This window comes from Scyliorhinus torazame, chromosome 22 (assembly GCF_047496885.1).
Source record: "Scyliorhinus torazame isolate Kashiwa2021f chromosome 22, sScyTor2.1, whole genome shotgun sequence".
Taxonomy (NCBI): domain Eukaryota; kingdom Metazoa; phylum Chordata; class Chondrichthyes; order Carcharhiniformes; family Scyliorhinidae; genus Scyliorhinus; species Scyliorhinus torazame.
The window spans coordinates 101,865,225-101,888,538 of NC_092728.1; the positions used below are offsets into that span (position 1 = coordinate 101,865,225).

At 49.1% G+C, this 23,314-nt stretch overlaps 1 protein-coding gene across 3 annotated transcripts; it reads right to left on the minus strand.

The window, feature by feature from the left end:
* Positions 1 to 1,368: 1,368 nt before the first annotated feature.
* On the minus strand, positions 1,369 to 20,189 carry LOC140399286 (torsin-1A-like). Of its 3 annotated transcripts, XM_072488760.1 has the most exons (5): positions 19,941 to 20,184; positions 16,495 to 16,760; positions 7,324 to 7,499; positions 4,100 to 4,227; positions 1,369 to 2,506 (listed from the first exon to the last, which is right to left on the minus strand). In XM_072488760.1, exons 1-5 carry the CDS (start codon positions 20,134 to 20,136, stop codon positions 2,262 to 2,264), a joined length of 1,011 nt encoding a protein of 336 aa, XP_072344861.1. In that variant the 5' UTR covers positions 20,137 to 20,184; the 3' UTR covers positions 1,369 to 2,261. The 3 variants fall into 3 exon arrangements, with proteins under 3 accessions (XP_072344861.1, XP_072344863.1, XP_072344864.1); XM_072488762.1 differs by lacking the exon at positions 4,100 to 4,227 and having other exon boundaries at positions 2,324 to 2,506; positions 19,941 to 20,188; XM_072488763.1 differs by lacking the exon at positions 7,324 to 7,499 and having other exon boundaries at positions 2,347 to 2,506; positions 19,941 to 20,189.
* Between the last annotated feature and the right edge of the window lie 3,125 nt (positions 20,190 to 23,314).

Here is a 23,314-nt window from a genome sequence, read left to right on the forward strand (position 1 = left end):
CGTCATCTTGCTGAGTTGAACTAACTAGATTGAACAGACTCCTGATATCATGTTGTGTTATGTAATTTGGAATAACACAAGCTGCCACTTGATGCAGTTTGAGTAAAAGATGCTCCAGTCTTTGAAGTGAGTTCAATGGGTTTTATTGAACTATCAGCACAGTTCTCAATGAGTTCGACTCTGCTAATCTAAATATAGTAACTCAGTCTGACTGAACCAGCCTTGCTCTAAGCCACGTGCTGGGGCGTGATGCTGAGGATACACCGTCTCACTCTGTAGATGTTGGTCTGTGGAAAGAGGCGGGGTGTGAGTGCCTCATCCCTTTTATAGTGAGATACCACCCGAGTGTCCTGACTGCTCATTGGTCATGTCCTATTCTGTGTGTTCATTAGCTGCATGTTTGCATATCATGACAGGTGTGTTTGTCCATAGATCTCGGAAGGCAGAAGGGCAGGTTAATAGGGTGATGAAAAAGGCATATAGGACACTGTCTTTATCAATCGAAAAGCAAGGTCATGTTGGAGTTGTATAGAACTTTACTGAGGCTACAGCTGGAGTACTGTGCGAATTCTGGTCGCCACATTATAGGAAGGATGTGATTGCGCTGGAGGGGGTGCAGAGGCGATTCACCAGGATGTTGCCTAGAATGGAACATTTAAGTTATGAAGAGAGGTTGGATAGGCTTGGGTCATTTTCGCTGGAGCAAAGACTGAGGGTTGACCTGATTGAGATGTACATGATTATGAGGGGCATGAATAGGGTGGATAGGGAGCAGCTGTTCCCCTTAATTGAAGGGTCAGGTATGAGGGGACACAAGTTCAAGGTGAGGGACAGGAGGTTTCGGGGGGATTTGTGGGAAAACCCTTTTTACCCAGAGGGTGATGGTCTGGAACGCACGGCCTGGGAGGGTGGTAGAGGCGGGTTGCCTCACATCCTTTAGAAAGTACTTGGCACATTATTTTTTTGAATATAAATTTAGAGTACCCAATTATTGTTTTTTCCAATTAAGGGGCAATTTAACGTGGCCAATCCACCTTACCTGCACATCTTTGGGTTGCGGGGGTGAAAGCCACGCAGACACGGGGAAAATGTACAAACTCAACACAGACAGTGACCCAGGGCCGGGATTCGAACCAGGGTCCTCAGCGCCGCAGTCCCAGTGCTTTAATATCTACGCCTGGTTTACCTTTCGGCTGATATGGGGGGCCCTTAACTGAGCTACTGAATTTCATCTTTAACACTTGCCCCCTCCTGAATACAAATGCAAATCTCAAATATTTCCAGAGTTAAAACTAATCAGGAGAAAGAACCCATTTTCACATCTTAGAATTTAATTTAAAAAAATAAAATCCTGTTCACAGTGAAAAGTTTTGTTAAAAAGATCACATTTATAAAAAGTTTTAATACATAATATGTATTTCACTTCCTATTGTTATTCACATAGCGGGGACACTACAACAGAGCGCCGAGGCCGCCCAGGCCTCTGCCAGAGATATTTTGTACAGCAAAAGGCAACTGTTGATAAGACACAAGATTCACCCTTTTCGTGAGGTGTGCCACCATTTTAATTGAATCCGATAAAAAAACCATAAAATTCTATATTTAAGTTTCGATCTGTAAAAGTGTTCAGACAAAGACTCCCTCGGATGTTTTGTGGAAGGCAAAAAGGAAAATCGGAAAATGTCATTCAGGAACTGTTGGTTTTGAACAAGCTTTTCCCTGGATCTGCATGTCCACTGCAAAGAGTGAGAAACTGCATAGCCAAGGCCCAGCTGGGACATTAGGGCAATGACAGAAAAGAAAATCTACCTCCGCGCACCGTCGGTCCTGGGGTTTTGAGGTACAAAGTCACAATACGCTAACAGATTTAGAGAGCAAGGTGCACAAAATAAGGAAATTTACTCAATAGGTTACATTTTCACAACAGCAGAGTGTCTGATTTTGCACCGGCCTGATCAACGATGCCTCATTATAATTTTCAACCAATTACTTCACCACCGTGTAAACAAATTGTGGCATTCCCGATTCGTAAATAGCAGCTTGACATCATCCGAAGAACAACCTGTGGCGAACCTCGATTGGGTGGAAATCGCTGCAGGCTTCATCCACTCCGTCGAGCCAAGCAGATTGTAAATTTCATCAAACACAGCCCCCAGTGGCCCCCTTCAATTTTAATTACTTTTATATATCTACATATAAAAAAAGTGTCCAGTGTAGAAAAGCAAAGTATTTTCCAATTTAAAAAAACGCACACATGCACACTACAAGTAAAAGTCCAATTTGGTGGCCACCGTTTTGCAGCCTTTGTCTGAATAAATCTTTTCATTCTCTGGAAAGTACGTCATTTCGTCAGCTATTTCGGTCATGATCTGCTCGTCCTCCTCGTAACCCCGCATTTTCAGTTCTTCCCTAACGCACAGCTTCACGTGTTTGTACTCCAGGGGAAGGAAAGGGACAAAGTAGTCGATCAGGTTTTTGTCAATGAGGCTGGTGTGCCAGAATCCACCTATCCCAGAAACAAAACAGATAAATATCAGTCACCTGGATTTAATATTCACCGACTGTCAGCAGGCAAAGTACTCAATCTTATAGTTTTGTACCAAATTTCATTCATCCTCACCCCTACAACCTTCCAGCTACAACCCCTGCTCTCGGTCTGGCAAAGATTCAATTGTAAACTTCTCAGCATTTTATTTGTTGTAAATGCCTCCATAGCCTCATTCCTCTCCATCTTAGTAACCTCCTTGAGCTCCACAACCCCCCGCGATCCTCTTGCACACACCCCGATTTTCATTACTCCACTAGTGGAGACTATGCCTTCAGAAACCTAAGCTTTGGAAATTCATTCCTAAACTGCTTTAAGGCTCATTTTAAAATCTTAAAAATAATTTTGATTTACAAGGGTCATGGGCAGCCAGTAGGAAAGTGGACTTAAGGTCACAGTTGAATCAGTAATAATCTTACTGAATGTCAGAGCAGGTTCAAGCGGCCCAATGACCTACTCTTGCTTATGAAAACTGACCTCTTTCACCAAGCCTTTGGTCACCTGAACTAATAATCTTTACTTGGCTAGGTGTAAAATTTTATTAATGATGTTCTAGTGAAGCGCCTCAGGACCGGTTGTTACATGAAAGATGCTATATAAATGCGAGTTGTTGTTGATGCAGGGAGCTCCCAAACTCAACCATTAAGACAAGTTCCAAAGGAGGAGAGTGAGAGGGAGGGGGGGGGGGGAGGGAAGGGGGGGGGGGGGGGGGGGGGGGAGTCAATCCACATCACCACACCTCACTAATAATGCACCAGGGGGACACAATCTTGACAGTGACAGCCTGTCTCTGCTCACTCAAGAGGTAGGAGGGAGGCCAATTGACCAGGATGGATTCAAATTCAAGTTCAAGGTGATACCAACAAATCGTGCCCACCCCAGTCTCCATCTGAAAAAAGGAATGGGAAGCTCTATCTTTTAAACAGACCCTCGTCATGGAGATCAGTGAATAGATGACAATGGGGCTCGTGCATCAGAATCCACCTATTCAAAAAAATAAATGCATCGGTTCCCTGGATCAATCCGATAGGCCTCGCAAATCACAAAGTTCCCAAACTCCATTTGTAGTCTGCATTGAATTAGTCGTTAGCCAAACAGCATCGCGTGCTCTTCAATCAGTCTCAGTGAGTCCGGGTTCGTAAGAGAATAAGGGTATTGGCCATTTTGCCAACTTCCAATCGCCCTGAAGTGGTCAGTACACAAGCGCAGGGGGAGGACCTGGCTTTGCTGAGGGAGCTCCTCACCATCACCCTCCAAATTCTTACGTGAGGAAAGGCCACTTGAACAAAACACTGAAAGGCTACTGGCCCCAGTGGAACAGCATCAGCACATTCGGGAGAGAGTGGCAAAAATGTTCTGTGAACCTATGAACACTGGCACCGTTTTCACGCTGGAAATATCCAACGCACTCTTTATAAAACTGAGGTTTCCAGTAATTGTTTTTGTTACAGCACATTTGCCACACGTAAGCAAAATGTACCTGATAATCAGATTGCGCGGAGGAGATATGATGAACCATTTCAAACCCAACTAAAATGTGGCAAACACACTCACTCTTTTTGTTGTTGAAGACTCCGATGGATACTTTGCTCTCAAGGTCTTTTAAGTGAATAGCTTCCCTTTTGTTTCCTTTCTGCCAAAAGTCCAGCGTTATCTCCGTTATTCTCTCTCCCCCTGCATTGCTGTTCGTGATGGGGGAAAAAAAGTTTTAAGACGAACACAAAACTGTGGGGAGGTAGCGAACAAAAGTCACAAATGACACCCTCTGTGGTTTGCATCCATGGTGCATTTCCCCTCCTCACCCCCAATACAGCCTTGAGTTAACCACACCACCGAGCATCTCTCCTTTATTGGACCCCAGAGGCATGAGCACAAACAACTCGGCCAACGCTTCAGCAGGGTACTGAGGGAGTGCTGCACTGTCGGAGATGCCATCTTTTGGATGAGGCATTAAACCCAAGCTTGCTCTGCCCTTTCCGCGGGCATTGGTGAGGCCACACATGGGAGTATTGTGTACAGTTTTGGTGTCCTTATCTGCGGAAGGATGTTCTTGCTATGGAGGGAGCGCAGCGAAGGTTTACCAGACTGATTCCTGGGATGGCAGAACTGTCATTTTTAAAAAAAATAAATGTTTTTATTCTCCATTTTCCTTCAAAATTTACACCCCACCCACAAACAGTAAACGGTAACAAATACAAAATCAATCCCCTTAACAATACCAATGATCCCATCCTCCCACCACCCCAAACAATGGCCCACCTGTCAATATATGCATCCAATAAAACAAACCCTCCCACGGTGGAAACAAAAAACAAAGGAGAAAAAGAAAAAGGAGTCCAGGACCGCCCATGGTCACTATTGACCTATAGAGTCCACTACCCCTCCACTCAACACCATCCAACCTCTGGAAGAGTACCGTACATGATACCCAAGAGTTGTACACCTCCCCTCCCCCCCTTTTGCCTTCGCAAACTCCTCCGCTGCTTCCGCCGTTCCAAAATGAAAGTCCCTGAGCTTGTAAGTCACCCTCAGCTTCGCTGGATATACAATGCCGCACTGCACCTTGCTAATGTACAGTGCCCTCTTCACCCGGTTGAAGGCAGCCCGCCTCCTCGCCAGCTCCACCGTAAAGTCCTGCTGTACACGTATACCAGCTCCAGCCCACTGCACCACCCGCTTCTGCTTGGCCCAGCTCAGGACCTTCTCCTTCACACTGTACCTACGGAAGCAGAGTCACTACCCTTGGCGGCTCACTCGCCTTTGGTACAGGCCTCCACGACCGATGAGCCTGATCCAGTTCATATCGGGAGGGATCCTCCCCCTCCCCCAATAGTTTCGCCAGCATCGCGGCAAAATACTCAGTCGGCCTCGGTCCTTCAACTCCTTCGGGCAGCCCCACAATCCTCAAATTCTGTCGCCTGGATCTGTTTTCCAGGTCTTCCATTTTTCCTCGCAAATCCTTGTTAATGTCCATCACCTTCCGCATCTCCTTCTCCATCGAGGCAAGTTGATCACCGTGCTGCAATAACGCCTCCTCCACTTCCTTCAGCGCCTCCCCTTGCTTTTGCACCTCCGCCACTGCGCTCGCCACCGCCTTCGTCACCGGGGAAATCGTCTCCTCCACCAGCACACTCAAAACCTCTCTCATCTCCTTCCTCATTGTCTCCATGTATTTTGTAAACTGCCTTTCGAATTCCGCAGCCATCACCTTAGTTATTTCTTCAGCCGTAAGCAATGCGGCCTCCCCTGGTGCTCCAGCCTCCATTTTCCTTGGTGACCCCGCGGTGACCTTTCCACTCCCTGACGGACTTTCAGCTGTTTTCCTTACTGACGTTATTTTGCTCACCCTCGACATTTTTCTTCACTGTGCCTTCACTATGCCGCCTCTGTGTCTTCTCCCTGCTTTTGCCGCCTCCATGGACCTTGGGACCGGGCTTAAAGCCACGAAAATGCCGTTCCCGAATGGGAGCCCTCCATTGTGCGGCCGCCTCCCGCCCGCCATCACCGGAAGTCCTGGCAGAACTGTCATATGAGAGACTAAATCGGTTATGATTATGTTCATTGGAGTTTGGAAGAGTGAGAGAGGATCTCAAAGAAACTTATAAAATTCTAACAGGATTAGACAGGGTAGATTCAGAAAGAATGTTCCCAGTGGTGGGGTCATAGATTGAGGATAAGGGGTAAACCTTTTAGGACTGAGGTGAGGAGAAATTTCTTCACCCAGAAAATGGTGAAACTGTAGAATTCACTGCCACAAAGGTATTTGAGGCCAAAACGTTGTGTAATTTCAAGAAGGAATTAAGATATTGCTTTGGAGGGGCGGCACGGTGGTGTAATGGTTAGCACTACTGCCTCACAACGCCGAGGAGCCGGGTTCGATCCCGGCCCAGGGTCACTGTCCGTGTGGAGTTTAAACATTCTCCCCATGTCTGCGTGGTTCACACCCCCACAACCCAAAGATGTGCAGGGTAGGTGGATTTGCCACACTAAATTGCCCCCTAATTGGAAAAAATGAATTGGGGCTCTAAATTTAAAAAAAATATATTGCTTTTGGGGCTAAAGGGATCAAGGGATTTGGGAGGAAGGCAGGATTAAGGTATTGAATTTGATGATCAGCCATGATAATGAATGGCGGAGCAGGCTCGAAGGGCCAAATGGCCTCCTCCTGTTTCTATTTCCTTTTGTTCTATGGGACTAAAGTACCGCATGACACTCGTAGAGAAGGGGAGTTGTCCCCCAGTGTCCTGCTCAACATTCATCCCTCAATCAACATCAATGAAACAGATTACCAAGTCCATCATTGCATTGCTGTTCGTGGGAAGCGGCTGTGTGCAAATTGGCTGCTGTGTTTCTTACATTAGAACAGTGATTATACATCAAAAATACTTCACTGGCTAAACAGCACTCTGGGGCATCGACGTTATAAAAAGCACAATATAAATGTGGCTGCCGAAAGATTAGAGCTCTCAAGGTGTGGTTTGAACAACTCTTAATTCAATTTGGTGTTCAATTTTTTCACCTTTTATCTGCTTTGTTGGTTGGTGCTCAACAATGACTGCGCGAGCTGGTCATGTTTCTCACCCAGATTCTTTTCAATTTCATCTATAGCAACCTCTGCATCATGAATGGAGTAAGTATGCCAACAAATCTTTCCTTAGACATGTAATACTTGTTGCATTAAAGTGGGCAGCCTTACCCACTTACATTTTCTTTGTAAATTTATGGCCGACTGCGTCCATATGACGAACAATAAATAGACACAATGAATCTAGATGTACCTCAGGAAGATGAATATGGCATTCCGGTACACCACGCCATCAATGTTATCGTAGTAGTCCAAGTAAGGCTTGATGGAGTCAATAAGGCCTGCCTGCATTTTGTCCATTTCATCAAAAATGAACATGGACCTGCCACACAGGGTAACGTTACCCCGAATCCATTTCTGCAGCTGCTCCTGTGGGGAAGCATTTATTTCTGTATAAAGATACATATTCACAGAAATGACATTCCTCTTCCCTACGCGCCATCCCATTTTTCCCCTAGACCAACACGGACGATTCGTAGTCCCAACTCTGTTTCTCGCAGTGTCACTGGCATGATAGCATGTTGGCGTCAGTCATGGTCGATTGATATTACAGCACTGTTACCCCAGGGTGGCACAAACAAAATGTCAGTGGCAGCTATGGTGAGTGAAATTATGGGTGCAACACCTATTTCCTAACATTCACAGGGTACCATGTGATTGTTACAGTTGACATTCAACAGTGAAATAGGAGCATAAGAGGCCACCAGTTTGGTCCATTTGCTTGTGTTACTTATAGCTCCACAGCACAGATATAGACAACCCTATACTCTTTAACATTTTGCTATTTTGGGTGTTTAATTTTTTTCCCCCCATTCATTCAGGGGATGTGGATGTCACTGCCCTTGAGAAGGTGGTGGTGTGCCACCTCCTTGAAATGCTACAGTCTGTCCGGTGGAGGTACACCCACAATGTAGGACTTTGACCTACAGTGAAGAGCAGTGAAGGAATGGCAATGCAGTTCCAAGTCAGGGTGATGTGGATGTTATGCTTCAGTTGTCCAGGGCATTGGTGAGAACACATCTTGAATAGTCTGTACAGTTTTGGTCTCCTTGTTTAAGGAAGTGTGTAAATAGAGTGGCATGGCAGTGCAAAGTGCTTAGCACTGTTGCTTCACCGCGCCAGGGAACTGGGTTCGATTCCCATCTTAGGTCACTGTCTGCACGCTCTCCTCGTGTCTGCGTGGGTTCCCTCCGGGTGCTGTTTCCTCCCAGAAGTCCTGAAAGGCGTGCTGTTAGGTGAATTGGACATTCTGAATTCTCCCTCAGTGTACCCGAACAGAAGCCAGAGTGTGGCGACTAGGGGCTTTTCACAGTAACTGCATTGCAGTGTTAAAGCCTACTTGTGACACTAATAAAGATTATTAAATGCAGTGGAGGCAGCTCAGAAGAGGTTTACTCGATTAATACCTGGAATGGGTGGATTGTCTTACGTGGAAACGTTGGACAGACTAGGATTGTTTCCACTGGAGTTTAGAAGAGTGATGGGGTGATTTGATTGAAGTGCATGAGATCCTGAATGGTCTTGACCAGGTGAATGTGGAAAGGATGTTTTCTCCTGTGGGCGAGTCCAAAGTTAGGGGACATTGTTTTAAAATAGGGGTGAACCTTTTAGGACGGAGATGAAATGTTTTTTTTCCACTGAGGTTTGAGAGACATTGGAACTCTACCTCCGAAAGCGGTGAAGGACTTCCAGTGGCGGCCACGAGCTGATTGGTTGCATACCACTTTGGAGGCTTAGGGTTTGGCCGGTTAGCGGGTGTTTTGGTGGGAAACAGTTCAAAGAAATTGAAGCTGGTTGGTTTCTCCTCCGAGGTTACAATACCAAACAGAAATGGAGTAAAGACCCTGCTCAAGAGTTGGATGACCCTTGTGGCGCAGTGGAGGAACGTACAGTGGAGTTTGCCGTGTCGTCGTCGTTGCCTCTCCACTGTCTATGGAGCAGTTAATGGAGAATTTAAGAAGCTACGGCAAAAGAACCTGTCCTGGGCGATCGAGGCAGCAGTAGCTCCTCTTTGCGGGGCCTTGAAGAGGGCAGATAAGCGGATGGAGTCACAGAGCATTACGATTCGGGAGGGGGATAGGGTGGTCTTGGACCGCAGCGACCGGATCCCGTCTCTGGAAGCAGAGGTACCATTGCTGGCAGAGGCCCACAAAGTGTTGACAGCCAGAGTGGATGACCAGGAAAATCGAGCCAGTCGTAAAATCTGAAGGCCATCCATCTGAAACATAAACTTTCATCGGTTTACTTTTCATATTATTTTTCCTTTACACCCCTCTTTCCCCTGTGTTTGTCTTTCTTGTGCTTGTGTAATGGGTGGGATGAGTTAAAGAGGAGGGGGTAGGAATTAGATAATAGTTAACCAGTTGTATTTGCTGCATATTTAATTATAGTTATTGTTATTAATAAAAATTGTTTAAATTTACAATCCTGGTGACTAGTTACTGGGCAGCCAAAGACTTTGGGTGTTTTCTAAGAATTAATTGTTAATTTCAATTGCTTTGCGACTCAGTGTCAAGTGGGGCTGGAATTGACCCCCCCCCCCTCCCCCATCCCATCCCAGGGTGTCGTAACAACTGGGTTCAACCCAGTTGTTTCGCTCACCCCTTCTTCTCCCTGCCAGAACCATGATAGGGTCCCCATTGTCCTCACTTTCCACCCCACTACCCTCCACATTCAAAGGAAACTCCTCCAACATTTCTTCCAGCTCCAGCACAAAGCTCCTATGAGACACATCTTCCCCTCAAACCCGTTAACATTCGGCAGGGACCACTCCCTCCATGACACCCTGGTACATTCCTGCCTCTTACCTAACTCTCAATCCCACGGCACCTTTCCTTGTAAGTTCAGACAGTGTAACTACTGTCCCTTCACCTCCTTCCTCCTGAGCAGGCAAACCCTCAAACACTCCTTTCGGGATAAGCAATGTTTCATTTGCACTTCCTTCAATTTGATTTATTGTATTCACTGTTCCCAATGGAGTCTCTTCTACATAGGGGAGACTAATGCAGACAGGGTGACTACTCTGCGGAGCACCTTCGCACTGTCCACAAGCATGGCCCTAACCTTCCTGTTGCTTGCCACTGTAAGAAACTGTCATATTTTATATGTTTTGCAGTAATTTTATTAAAACCTGGATTAAGATGCATACAGACAATCGGACTGCTAGAAAGGTGAGTGAGTCGTAAAATTGAGGTAATCATTGATTTGCAGGTGAAGTGTTCTGCTAATAGACTTTGAGAACCATTTAATTGTTTACAGATAGCTAGCTAATGGAATATTGTTTTGGTTTGAAGTACCCATGGGTATAGATATTTCATGACGGGTATTGTGTTTGGTCCTGGCTGAACAAGTCAAGGGACATCTAATAGAAAAGACAAAATAATGCCTTCTGCTTTGGGTACAGATGATGTAGTTAATGGGAGGTGCCAGGTATTTCTGAAGAGTCAGTAGGTCCTAGAACTCTAGTCCGACCAGAGGTGTTGCTGTTTGGTCCTGAAGGTTCTCTCTCCAGATAAACCCATGTAAAATCCTGGTGGTTAACTTCATTCATGAGTGGTAGTTAATATATATCAGTTTGCTTAATTGGAATATAGTGGTAGGTTCAGGAAGTAAATTAAGGTTTCTTCTTTTACCCAATAACTCTTGTAACTTAACTGTAAAGCTCTTTATTTGTTGCTAATCAGGTTAATTCTGTGATTAAAGTTTGTTTTAACATTAAAGATACCTGTTGGTCAGATTTTACATTCCTGTGGTGCAGTAACATTTCCTCAGATTTACAAATTGAAAATAGTTGGGTGCTCATTCGGGGCCTTGACACGCAGCCCACATGTCCATCCTCGGCCTGCTGCAAGGCTCCAGTGAAGCCCAACAGAAGCCGTAGCATCTGATCTTCCGGTTGGGCACCTTGCAGCCCTTGGGACTAATGTTGAGTTCGGCAGCTTTAGATTTTGTACCTTCTCTTCCATCCTAATCCCCTTTAAAAACAAAAATTTCCCATACATGTATTGCCTCAATGCAACCCCCCTCCCTCTCCAGGCCACCTGTCTTTTCTTCTTAAAGTTGCTACATTCTGTTGCAGTCTCTCACAGCCACACTTAAAAAAACTAACACATGCTTCCTCCCTTCAGTTCTGATGAAGAGCCAAAAGGACTCTGTTAACTCTGTTTCTCACCTTGCAGATGCTGCCAGGCCGGCTGGGTTTTGCCAGCATTCTCTATTCTTGCTGAAGATTGATTCTCTTGCCTAACAAGAGTCTTAAGGTTACTGGAGGTAGATAGGAATGAGGAATGCAGACTACAGGGGCTGCTTGGCCCACTTTTTGCATGTTCATATGTGTGATTTGGAGCAGTACATGAAGGGGGGGGGGGGGGGGGGGGGGTGTTCCCATGTGTCTGCTGGCTTTGTCCTTTGAGGCATTAGAGGTGGTAGACTTTTATGGTGTTGTTGCAAGAGCCTTGGTCAGTTGCTGCAGTGCATTTTATATAGGGTTATATAGCATATGCTGCAGTGCATTTTATATAGGGGTATGTAGCATATGCTGCAGTGCATTTTATATAGGGGTATAAAGTATATGCTGCAGTGCATTTTATATAGGGTTATATAGCATATGCTGCAGTGCACTTTATATAGGGTTAGATAGCATATGCTGCAGTGCATTTTATATAGGGTTATATAGCATATGCTGCAGTGCACTTTATATAGGGTTATATAGCATATGCTGCAGTGCATTTTATATAGGGTTATATAGCATATGCTGCAGTGCACTTTATATAGGGTTATATAGCATATGCTGCAGTGCATTTTATATAGGGTTATATAGCATATGGGCACAGAAACAGACCATTCACCCAACCAGTCCAAACCAGTGTGTATGCCCAACCCGTTCACCCTTCCCATCTTTCCTCATCTAAATCAATCAGCATTACCCGCTATTCCCTTCTCCCACTTGCTTGCTTAGCTTCCCTAAACGCTAGTCTCTTCAGCCGCTCCCTGTGGTAGCGAGTTCCACATACGCACCACTCTCTGAGTAAAGAAATATGTTCTGAATTCCCGATCGGATTTCTTGGCGACTGTCTCATATTGACGCCTTCTTGTTCTGATCTTCCCCACAAGAGGAAATAGTCTCTCCGCATCCGCTTGATCAAAACCTCTCAGAATTTTAAAGACCTCCGTTAGGGTCACCCCTTAGCCGCCTTTTATCAAGCGAGAAGAGACCCAGCCTCTGGCCCTTTTTCTGCTATGTAAACCGGCACATTTCTGGAATCAACCTTGTCAATATTCTCTGCACCCTCTCCAATGCCTCCATACCCGTTTTGTAATATGTCAACCAGAACTGCAGGCAGTATTCTAAATATGCTTGAAGCAAGGTTCGATACAGGTTAGCATAACATTTTGTAAATGGCACACACTTTTACCAGTGTGCTGGCGGCGGAGGGAGTGAATGCTTAAGGGGGGGGGGGCTATCAGGCAAGCGGGTTGCTTTGTCCTGGGATGATGTCTGATACCCTACTAAATGTAATTCAATCGGCTTCAGAAGTCAACAGTGATGAATTTCAACGCTTTGCTGAAAAGAGGCATTAACAGCATGCAAAGCTTCCACTCCCGCGCATTAACAGCATGCAAAGCTTCCACTCCCGCGCATTAACAGCATGCAAAGCTTCCACTCCCGCGCATTAACAGCATGCAAAGCTTCCACTCCCGCGCATTAACAGCATGCAAAGCTTCCACTCCCGCGCATTAACAGCATGCAAAGCTTCCACTCCCGCGCATTAACAGCATGCAAAGCTTCCACTCCCGCGCATTAACAGCATGCAAAGCTTCCACTCCCGCGCATTAACAGCATGCAAAGCTTCCACTCCCGCGCATTAACAGCATGCAAAGCTTCCACTCCCGCGCATTAACAGCATGCAAAGCTTCCACTCCCGCGCATTAACAGCATGCAAAGCTTCCACTCCCGCGCATTAACAGCATGCAAAGCTTCCACTCCCGCGCATTAATAGCATGCAAAGCTTCCACTCCCGCGCATTAATAGCATGCAAAGCTTCCACTCCCGCGCATTAACAGCATGCAAAGCTTCCACTCCCGTGCATTAATAGCATGCAAAGCTTCCACTCCCGCGCATTAACAGCATGCAAAGCTTCCACTCCCGTGCATTAATAGCATGCAAAGCTTCCACTCCTGCGCATTAATAGCATGCAAAGCTTCCACTCCCGCGCATTAACAGCATGCAAAGCTTCCACTCCCGCGCATTAACAGCATGCAAAGCTTCCACTCCCGCGCATTAATAGCATGCAAAGCTTCCACTCCCGCGCATTAACAGCATGCAAAGCTTCCACTCCCGCGCATTAACAGCATGCAAAGCTTCCACTCCTGCGCATTAACAGCATGCAAAGCTTCCACTCCCGCGCATTAACAGCATGCAAAGCTTCCACTCCTGCGCATTAACAGCATGCAAAGCTTCCACTCCCGCGCATTAACAGCATGCAAAGCTTCCACTCCCGCGCATTAACAGCATGCAAAGCTTCCACTCCTGCGCATTAACAGCATGCAAAGCTTCCACTCCCGCACATTAACAGCATGCAAAGCTTCCACTCCCGCACAAGAAGGAGGACCTCAAGTGCACACTGCATGTGGAATACCGCTAGTGTTTTGAGTGTCATTACGTCCTGCCCCAGTGCCCATTATTATTGCTGCCATTTCTATGGAGACAAATTAGACTGAGTGACTCAACCTGCTGGATCACATATTTATCAAGGAAGCAATTCTAAGGTCTACAAACAGTACCAAAGGTAAGTTAATATGGCGCAAGCCCAGGATGATTCGACAACATCAGCGTCATAATCGGAAATAGAAATTTCATGCTGTCAGTTGGAAATATCAGTAGCGGTTTATTCATTCCAGCACTCGAGTCGGAGGGGTTGGGAAAAAAAGCGGAGTAACATGCGCAGCAAATTGAGAGCGCCATTAAGAGTCATCTTGGTGGTGTGGACCAGGAAGTAGAGAAGGTTTCCTCCGCTAAAGGGACTGCTGGGTTTTTACGTCAGTCTGGCAGCTTGCATCCAGAGAACATAGAACAGACAGTGCAGCACGGTAGCATTGTGGATAGCACAATTGCTTCACAGCTCCAGGGTCCCAGGTTCGATTCCGGCTTGGGTCACTGTCGATGCGGAGTCTGCGCATCCTCCCCGTGTGTGCGTGGGTTTCCTCCGGGTGCTCCGGTTTCCTCCCAGTCCAAAGATGTGCAGGTTAGGTGGATTGGCCATGATAAATTGCCCTTAGTGTCCAAAATTGCCCTTAGTGTTGGGTGGAGTTACTGGGTTATGGGGATAGGGTGTGGAGGTGTTGACCTTGGGTAGGATGCTCTTTCCAAGAGCTGGTGCAGACTCGATGGGCTGAATGGCCTCCTTCTGCACTGTAAATTCTATGAAATTCTATGAGAAGGAGGCCTTCGGCCCATCGAGTCTGCACCGACCCACTTAAGCCCTCACTTCCACCCTATCCACGTAACCCAATAACCCCTCCTAACCTTTTTGGTCACGAAGGGCAATTTATCATGGCCACTTACCCTGCACGTCTTTGGACTGTGGGAGGAAACCGGAACACCCGGAGGAAACCCACGCAGACACGGGGAGAACGTGCAAACTCTGCACAGACAGTGACCCAGCGGGGAATCGAACCTGGGATCCTGGCGCTGTGAAGCCACAGTGCTATCCACTTGTGCTACCGTGCTGCTTCATGGCCACTTATACTGATCCCAGTTATTTATTTCCAGATGTTTTAAATACTGAAGTAAAAACTGCCATGGTGGGATATTGACTCGCATTACCGAGGCTGGATAAACATTAGGAAGGGAGCAAATAGCAGGGCTTTTGGGGAAGAAAAACAGAGGAACCGGACCGACTGGATAGTCAAAGGAGCTGGCACAGGCAGTCTGGGCCGAATGACCATCGCCTGTGTTTTAAGATTTTATGATTCTATAACCGTAATAAACACCATTCTTTTCGCATAAAGATGACTCACTTTACAGCACTTAATTAGTTTCTCGTGATCAGAGCAACTTTTACACCTAAAAAGACTGTAACACCATAGAATTTGGTCAGGTAAGTGTTGGCACTGTACATTCTTTTTGATTAATTCTCTCCACGTGACAAATATGATAATGATGTCATGTCATTGATTCTTCAATGAGAATGTTGTCGACTTTACACTGTACATTGTAAAAAAAAATTATAAATCATGGGACTGATTTATCTCAGGGCTCAGAAGGTGTTTAGATAGCATTCCATTTCACTTTTCCAGAATACATGCATCATCAGAGCCGCCACAATTAGATAACCACCATAGCTCTGGGTGAGTACATAGAATCCACTCAAATCCTTCAATTAAAATTCAGCTTGTGGCTCATTCCTACATACCCATAACACTTAACTCATTCCATTTGCGTGTTTTAAGTGTGGGCAACACACAACTGAACATGTCCCGTTGAATACTAAGAGGTTTAAGGAAAGATTCTAATAATAATCTTTATTGTCGCAAGTAGGCTTGCATATTAACACTGCAATGAAGTTACTGTGAAAATCCCCTAGTCGCCGCATTCCAGCACCTGTTCGGGTACACGGAGGGAGAATTCAGAATGTCCAAATTACCTAACAGCAATTCTTTTGGGACTTGTGAAATGAAATGAAAATTGCTTATTGTCACAAGTAGGCTTCAAATGAAGTTACTGTGAAAAGCCCATAGTCGCCACATTCCGGCGCCTGTTCGGGGAGGCTGGTACGGGAATTGAACCATGCTGCTGGCCTGCCTTGGTCTGCTTTAAAAACCAGCGATTTAGCCCAGTGTGCTAAACCAGCCCCTTATGGGAGGAAACCGGAGCGCCCGGAGGAAACCCACGCAGACACAGAGAGAACATGCAGACTCTGCGCAGACACAGAGAGAACATGCAGACTCCGTGCAGACAGTGACCCAAGTCGGGAATCGAACCTGGGACCCTGGTGCTGTGATGCAACAGTGCTAACCACTGTGCTACCGTAGATTTGCTACTGGATCAAGCAATGGGAATGAGCCAGGGCAGATAAGAGAAGCAAAAGTTGGGGAGCATCTAGGCAATAGTGACCATAATACAATATGCTTTAAGATGCTGATAGCAAAAAACACAAGTATAACCAAGAAAATGTTAATAGATTAGAAAAAAAGCTGATTTTGAGGGCTTGAGATAGAGCTTACAAAAATAAAATGGGCAATAATATTATCAAACAATGTAGAACAATGGCAAACATTTAAAGTGTTCAACAAGAGTGCAGGAAAAACATATTCTGCTGAAATAAAACAAACTAAATACCTGTCTAATCAAACTGCGAATTACCTTATATTGGCTGAGGTACTCGGGATGTGGGAAATGCAAAGTGGAGACAAACTGATGGACATAGTCACTCTCCAGTCCTTTTCGATAAATGCTTTCTGCGATTATTTTACTAATTAGGTTTTTGCCTGTCCCAGTCCAACCGTGCAGTGACAAAGCTAGGGGCTTTTTGGGATTTGGATTCATCAAGAAACCGCGGACAGCCTTCAAAACAACTTGCTTGGCAATATGTTGTCCGAACAGTTTGTCTTCCAAATCCACTTTCAATCCTGGTTAAGAAAAAGAAACAAAATTCAGATCATCACACAAACGAATGCATTCTTTTAAAGGCAGAGTGTCACCATCATTATTCATATCAATAGAACTATTTTAACTGTTAAGAATAGAATCACACAGCACCGAAGGTCCTTCGGCCTGTCGTCCCTGTGTCAGCTCTTGAAAGAGCAATCCAATTAGTCTTACTCTCTTGGGTTTTCCCCACAACCCTGCAATTTACCCCCAGTTCAAATATTGATCCAAATCCCTTTTGAAAGTTACTATTGAATCTGCTTCCACCATCCTTTCTGGCACTGCGTTCCAGATCATAACAACTGACTGGGTTAAAAAAGATTCTCACGTCCCCTACTTCTTCTGCCAATTGCCTTAAATCCATGTCCCTGTCTCCTCGGGTTGCCTTCCATCCCGTCAGTGGAAAAGGCTTCTCCATTTGTACCATCAAAAACCCTCATAATACTTAACACTTCGATTAAATCTTCCCTTTAGCGTCTCTGCTCCAGAGAGCAGTAAAGAATGTGGGCTACCACCATAACCTTACAATATTTGGACGACCCTCTTCAGCCCGGAGAGTGACCTCCTCCTCAGCCCAGAGAGGGACTCCCTCGCCCCCACCACTCAGCCCAGAGAGGGAACCCCCCCCTCAGCCCAGAGAGGGAACCCCCTAGCTGGACAGTGACCCCCCTGTCCAGAGGGCGATCCCTGGACAGTGCCCCACACCCAGCTCAGATAGTGACCCCCCAGCCCGGCCAATGACCCCCTGCCAGCCAGGACAGTGGACACTCCATCCAGGACTGAGACCCCCCACCCCCCCCAAAGCTGGACAGTGACCCACCCACCAGGCAGGACAGTGGACACCTCGACCAGGACAGTGACCCCACCCTCTCCCCAGCCCAGACAGTGACCCCCCTGCCCCCCCCCCCCCCGCCCCCCCTAAGCCCGGACAGTGACTCCCCGTCTGGACAGTGGTCACCCCAGCCCAGGCAGTGAGCCCCCCCCGCCGCCGCCAGCCCGGACAGTGACCCCCAGCCCGGACAGTGACCCCCCTGCCAGCCCAGACAGTGACCCCCAGCCCAGACAGTGACCCCCAGCCCGGACAGTGACCCCCCCCCCCCCGCCAGCCCAAACAGTGACCCGCAGCCCGGACAGTGACCCCCCCCCCCGCCAGCCTGGACAGTGACCCCCAGCCTGGACAGTGACCCCCCCCTGCCAGCCCGGACAGTGACCCCCAGCCCGGACAGTGACCCCCCCCCCCCCCTGCCAGCCCGGACAGTGACCCCTCCCCAGCTCGGACAGTGACGCCCACCCCCGCCAGCTCGGACAGTGACCCCCCCAGCCCGGACATTGACCCCCCCAGCCCGGACAGTGACCCCCAGCCCGAACAGTGACCCCCAGCCCGAACACTGACCCCAGCCCCCCAGCCCGGACACTGACCCCCAGCCCGGACAGTGACCACCAGCCCGGACACTGACCCCCAGCCCAGACACTGACTCCCAGCCCGGACAGTGACGCCCACCCCCGTCAGCTCGGACAGTGACCCCCCCAGCCCGGACACTGACCCCCCAGCCCGGACAGTGACCCCCAGCCCGAACAGTGACCACCAGCCCGGACACTGACCCCCAGCCCAGACAGTGACCTCCACCCCCCCCCCCCCAGCCCGGACACTGACCCCAGCCCGGATACTGACCCCCAGCCCAGACAGTGACCTCCACCCCCCCCCCCCCCCCCCAGCCCAGACACTGACCCCCAGCCCGGACACTGACCCCAGCCCGGACACTGACCAGAGCCCCCCAGCCCGGACAGTGACCCCCAGCCCGAACAGTGACCACCAGCCCGGACACTGACTCCCAGCCCGGTCACTGACCCCCAGCCCGGACACTGACCCCAGCCCGGACACTGACCCCCAGCCCGGACACTGACCCCCAGCCCGGACACTGACCCCAGCCCCCCAGCCCGGACACTGACTCCCAGCCCGGTCACTGACCCCCAGCCCGGACACTGACTCCCAGCCCGGTCACTGACCCCCAGCCCGGACACTGACCCCAGCCCGGACACTGACCCCCAGCCCGGACACTGACCCCCAGCCCGGACACTGACCCCAGCCCCCCAGCCCGGACACTGACTCCCAGCCCGGTCACTGACCCCAGCCCCCCAGCCCGGACACTGACCCCAGCCCCCCCAGCCCGGACACTGACCCCAGCCCGGACACTGACCCCCAGCCCGGACACTGACCCCAGCCCGGACACTGACCCCCAGCCCCCCAGCCTGGATACTGACCCCCAGTCCAGACAGTGACCTCCACCACCCCCCCCCCCCCCCCCCCCCCCAGCCCGGACACTGACTCCCAGCCCGGACACTGACCCCAGCCCGGACACTGACCCCAGCCCGGACACTGACCCCCAGCCCGGACACTGACCCCCAGCCCGGACACTGACCCCAGCCCGGACACTGACCCCCAGCCCGGACACTGACCCCCAGCCCGGACACTGACCCCAGCCCCCCAGCCCGGACACTGACTCCCAGCCCGGTCACTGACCCCAGCCCCCCAGCCCGGACACTGACCCCAGCCCCCCCAGCCCGGACACTGACCCCAGCCCGGACACTGACCCCCAGCCCGGACACTGACCCCAGCCCGGACACTGACCCCCAGCCCCCCAGCCTGGATACTGACCCCCAGTCCAGACAGTGACCTCCACCACCCCCCCCCCCCCCCCAGCCCGGACACTGACTCCCAGCCCGGACACTGACCCCAGCCCGGACACTGACCCCAGCCCGGACACTGACCCCCAGCCCGGACACTGACCCCCAGCCCGGACACTGACCCCAGCCCCCCAGCCCGGACACTGACTCCCAGCCCGGTCACTGACCCCAGCCCCCCAGCCCGGACACTGACCCCAGCCCCCCCAGCCCGGACACTGACCCCAGCCCGGACACTGACCCCCAGCCCGGACACTGACCCCAGCCCGGACACTGACCCCCAGCCCCCCAGCCTGGATACTGACCCCCAGTCCAGACAGTGACCTCCACCACCCCCCCCCCCCCCCAGCCCGGACACTGACTCCCAGCCCGGACACTGACCCCAGCCCGGATACTGACCCCCAGCCCGGACACTGACCCCAGCCCCCCAGTGCACTGTAAGCAGGCTGTGCCTGTGCCCCGGGCGCTGCCCTCTTTACCGGTGAAGTTGAGTTCCACCCAGTGGGCCTGGCAGCACTCCTGCAGCCTGCAGTACAGCGTGGGGAAGGTGCTGAGGAGGCCGGTCAGAGCGGTGGCCACCCCCACTGCAATGCCCATGCTGATGGGCTCCATAGCCGCCGAGAAAGGGGCTGACAGCAGGAGGAGGGGCAGCAGCGCCCGGGACACCAGCTTCATCCTTCACCCGGCCCGCAGGCTCCAACCGCTGCCGGAAGCCCGCACGGCCCTCACATCCGCCCCCCTGACCAATCGCCCTCTCTCCTCAGTCAAACAGCGGCCGCCATCTTTGTGCGGGGCAGCTGGATGGAGTCCCCCAATAGAGCCACCCAGACAATGTCCATATCCCTATTCCCCCCATCCCTATTGTTAACTTTATTTATTTTAAACCTGGAAACAGAGGGGGGGGGGAATCAGAAATTTTGGAAGGTATAATACAGGTAAGAAATATACAGCAAATGGCAGCACCCTTGAGAGTATGCACTGGCAGAGGAATCTGGGCGTAGAGATCCACAGGTCACTGAAGGTGGCAACGCAGGTGGAGAAGGAACTTAAGAAGGGACACAGCATGCTTGCCTTCATCGGCCGGGGCATTGAGTATAAAAATTGGCAAGTCATGCTGCAGCTGATTTAGCAGGGGCTGGTTTAGCACAGTGGGCTAAACAGCTGGCTTGTAATGCAGAACAAGGCCAGCAGGGCGGGTTCAATTCCCGTACCGGCCTCCCCGAACAGGCGCCGGAATTTGGCAACTAGGGGCTTTTCACAGTAACTTCATTGAAGCCTACTTGTGGCAATAAGCAATTATTATATTATTAGCTGCGTAGAACCTTAGTTAGGCTGCACTTGGAAGATACTGTTCAACACTGGTCGCCACACTACCAACAAAGGAGGCTTTGGAGAGGGTACAGAAGAGGTTTACCAGGTTGTTGCCTGGTATGAAGGGCATTGGCTATGAGGAGAAACTGGATAAACTCTGTTTGTTCTCACTGGAACGGTGGAGGTTGAGGGGTGACCTGATAGAAGTCTTCAAAATTATGAGGGGCATGGACAGAGTGGATAGTCAGTAGTTTTAAACCAGGGTGGAAGAGTCAATTATTAGCAGACATTGGTTTAAGGTGGGAGGGGAAAGTTTAGAGATGTGCAAGGGAAGTTTGTTTGCACAGGCAGTAGGTGGGTGCCTGAAACTCGCAGCCGGAGGAGATGATGGAAGCAGGTACGATAGTGACGTTTAAAGGCCATGTTGACAAATACATGAATAGGATAGGACTCGAGGGATACGGGCCCCGGAAGCGTATAAGGTTTTAGGTTAGATGGGTAGCATGGTCGACGCAGGCTTGAAGGACCGAAGGGCATGTTCCTGTGCTGTACCTTTCTTTGTTCTGACAGGAGACAGAAACAGAGTTAACATTTCGAGTCGAACAATATGAGTAGCACGGTGGTTAGCACTGATGCCTCACAGCACCAGGGACCCGAGTTCGGTTCCGGCCTTGGGTGGGTCAGTGTGTGAAGTTTGCACATTCTCCCCGTGTCTGCGTGGGTTTCCTCCCTGTGCTCCGGTTTCCTCCCACAGTCCAAAGATGTGCAGATTAGGCGAATTGGCCATGATAAATTGCCCTTAGTGTCCTGGAATGTGTATGTTAGCTTACGGGGTTATGGGTGTCGTGTTGGGTGTTCCGAACGGTTGTAGATGGTACAACTCTGTTTTATTATTCTGTACAATAATAACTATTAACTTCTGGCTGTGGGTCGTACTTTACCAGCTAGCCTGTAGACCCAGCCCTAGCACTATCTTAGTGAGGCACTCAGCACATGGTGTATGTCCGAGTGGCGCGCTGTGAGCTCTGTGCTCTGAGCTATCTCCTGGTGGAATGAGCGGGAACTGTGGTGTTCCCTGTTTTATAGTGCGTGTGCTCTCACTGGTGATTGGCTGTGATGTTGTGTGTGTGTTGGTTGATCCATCTACCTGCCCATCAGTGTGTGTGTGTGATTGCACCATGATATGTTAATGTGGATATCATGACAATGGGGATAGGGCCCAGGTGGCATGGCAGTACACCTGGATGGATTGCTCTTTCGGAGGGTCAGTGCAGACTTGATGGGCTGAGTGGTCTCCTTCGGCACTGGAGGGATTCTACGATTCTAATATTGTACCTGGAAATAACAAGTGTTCAAGAATCATATTCAATATTAACTTTCACAGGGAATTGGATAAATCTATGAAGGGAAAAGGATAGCTAATAGCGCACCCATGGTAATATATTGTAACTAACATATTGTAATTTATAATCTGATGGCCTAATTCAGGCTAATATCAGGGAGTCGCGAGTTTAAATCTCAGAGGGTAATCAACCGGTGGAATTCTTTACCGCAGAGGGCTGGAAAGGCTGGGGCGTTATGTATGTTCAAGGGTAGGATAGACAGATTTTTGATCAGTAGGGGAGTTCAGGGTTATGGGGATAATGTGGAAAAGTGGAGCTGAGGATGATCAGATCAGTCACAATCTCAGTGAATTGCGGAGTACATTCAATGGGCTGAATGGCCTACTTCTGCGGCTATGTCTTACTGTTTTTCTTTTACAAACCACAGCACAGCATGGTAATTTTAGATAATTCTAGAGTGCTTTGAAATATATGATTCGCCCCATACCTTCAGTATTTGCACCCCACGACACATTAAAATAAAATGACTGGAACATTTGACAATACATAAACAGGCCATATAGCCCAATGTTGGCTCCTTACTGGAGCAATCAAAATAAAATCCCATGGCCCCTTCTCTCCCCTTGCCTTTTATTTTTATCTGCTTCAAATGCTTTAAGCGCTTTTCCTTTCCGAGCCATAATGGTCTCTGCCTCTCAACAACTCCCTTGACAAAGCATCCCATCTCCCAACAATATCACCGTCAAGGAATTTCTCCTACCCCTTTCCTCCGTCTTCATAACGTTAAATTGCTGAACTTCCCTCATTACCTCTCCAATGCAAATTGTACAACTCCCCCCCCCCAACCCCCAACAATTTGTAAGTGTTATGGATACAAAACTGGACTCGCCATAGCCAAGTGGAGGTCAGAGGCTAGGAATCCTGCAACAAGTAAATCACCTCCTAACTCCCCACAAAGTCAGTTTACCATCTACAAGGCACAAGTCGGGAGTGTGATGGAAGACCATCGACTTGCCAGCATGAGTGCTGCTGCAACAACACTCAAGAACGGCACCATCCAAAACCGCTTGTTTAAAGGTCACCCCATCCACTAACGAAACAGTGGCAGCAGTGTGTACCATCCATAAGATGCACTGTCGGAATGCACCAAGACTGCTCAGACCGAACCTTCCAAACCCACGACCACTACCTCTAGAAGG

Excerpts from the sequence above, each read along its gene's own strand:
- LOC140399286 (XM_072488760.1), bottom strand. The coding sequence starts at position 20,136 with ATGAAGCTGGTGTCCCGGGCGCTGCTGCCCCTCCTCCTGCTGTCAGCC. Across the intron at positions 7,500-16,494 it reads AGTACCTCAGCCAATATAAG|GAGCAGCTGCAGAAATGGAT; the intron begins GTAATTCGCAGT and ends GCTTCCCCACAG. Across the intron at positions 4,228-7,323 it reads GCCATATTCATCTTCCTGAG|CAATGCAGGGGGAGAGAGAA; the intron begins GTACATCTAGAT and ends CATCACGAACAG.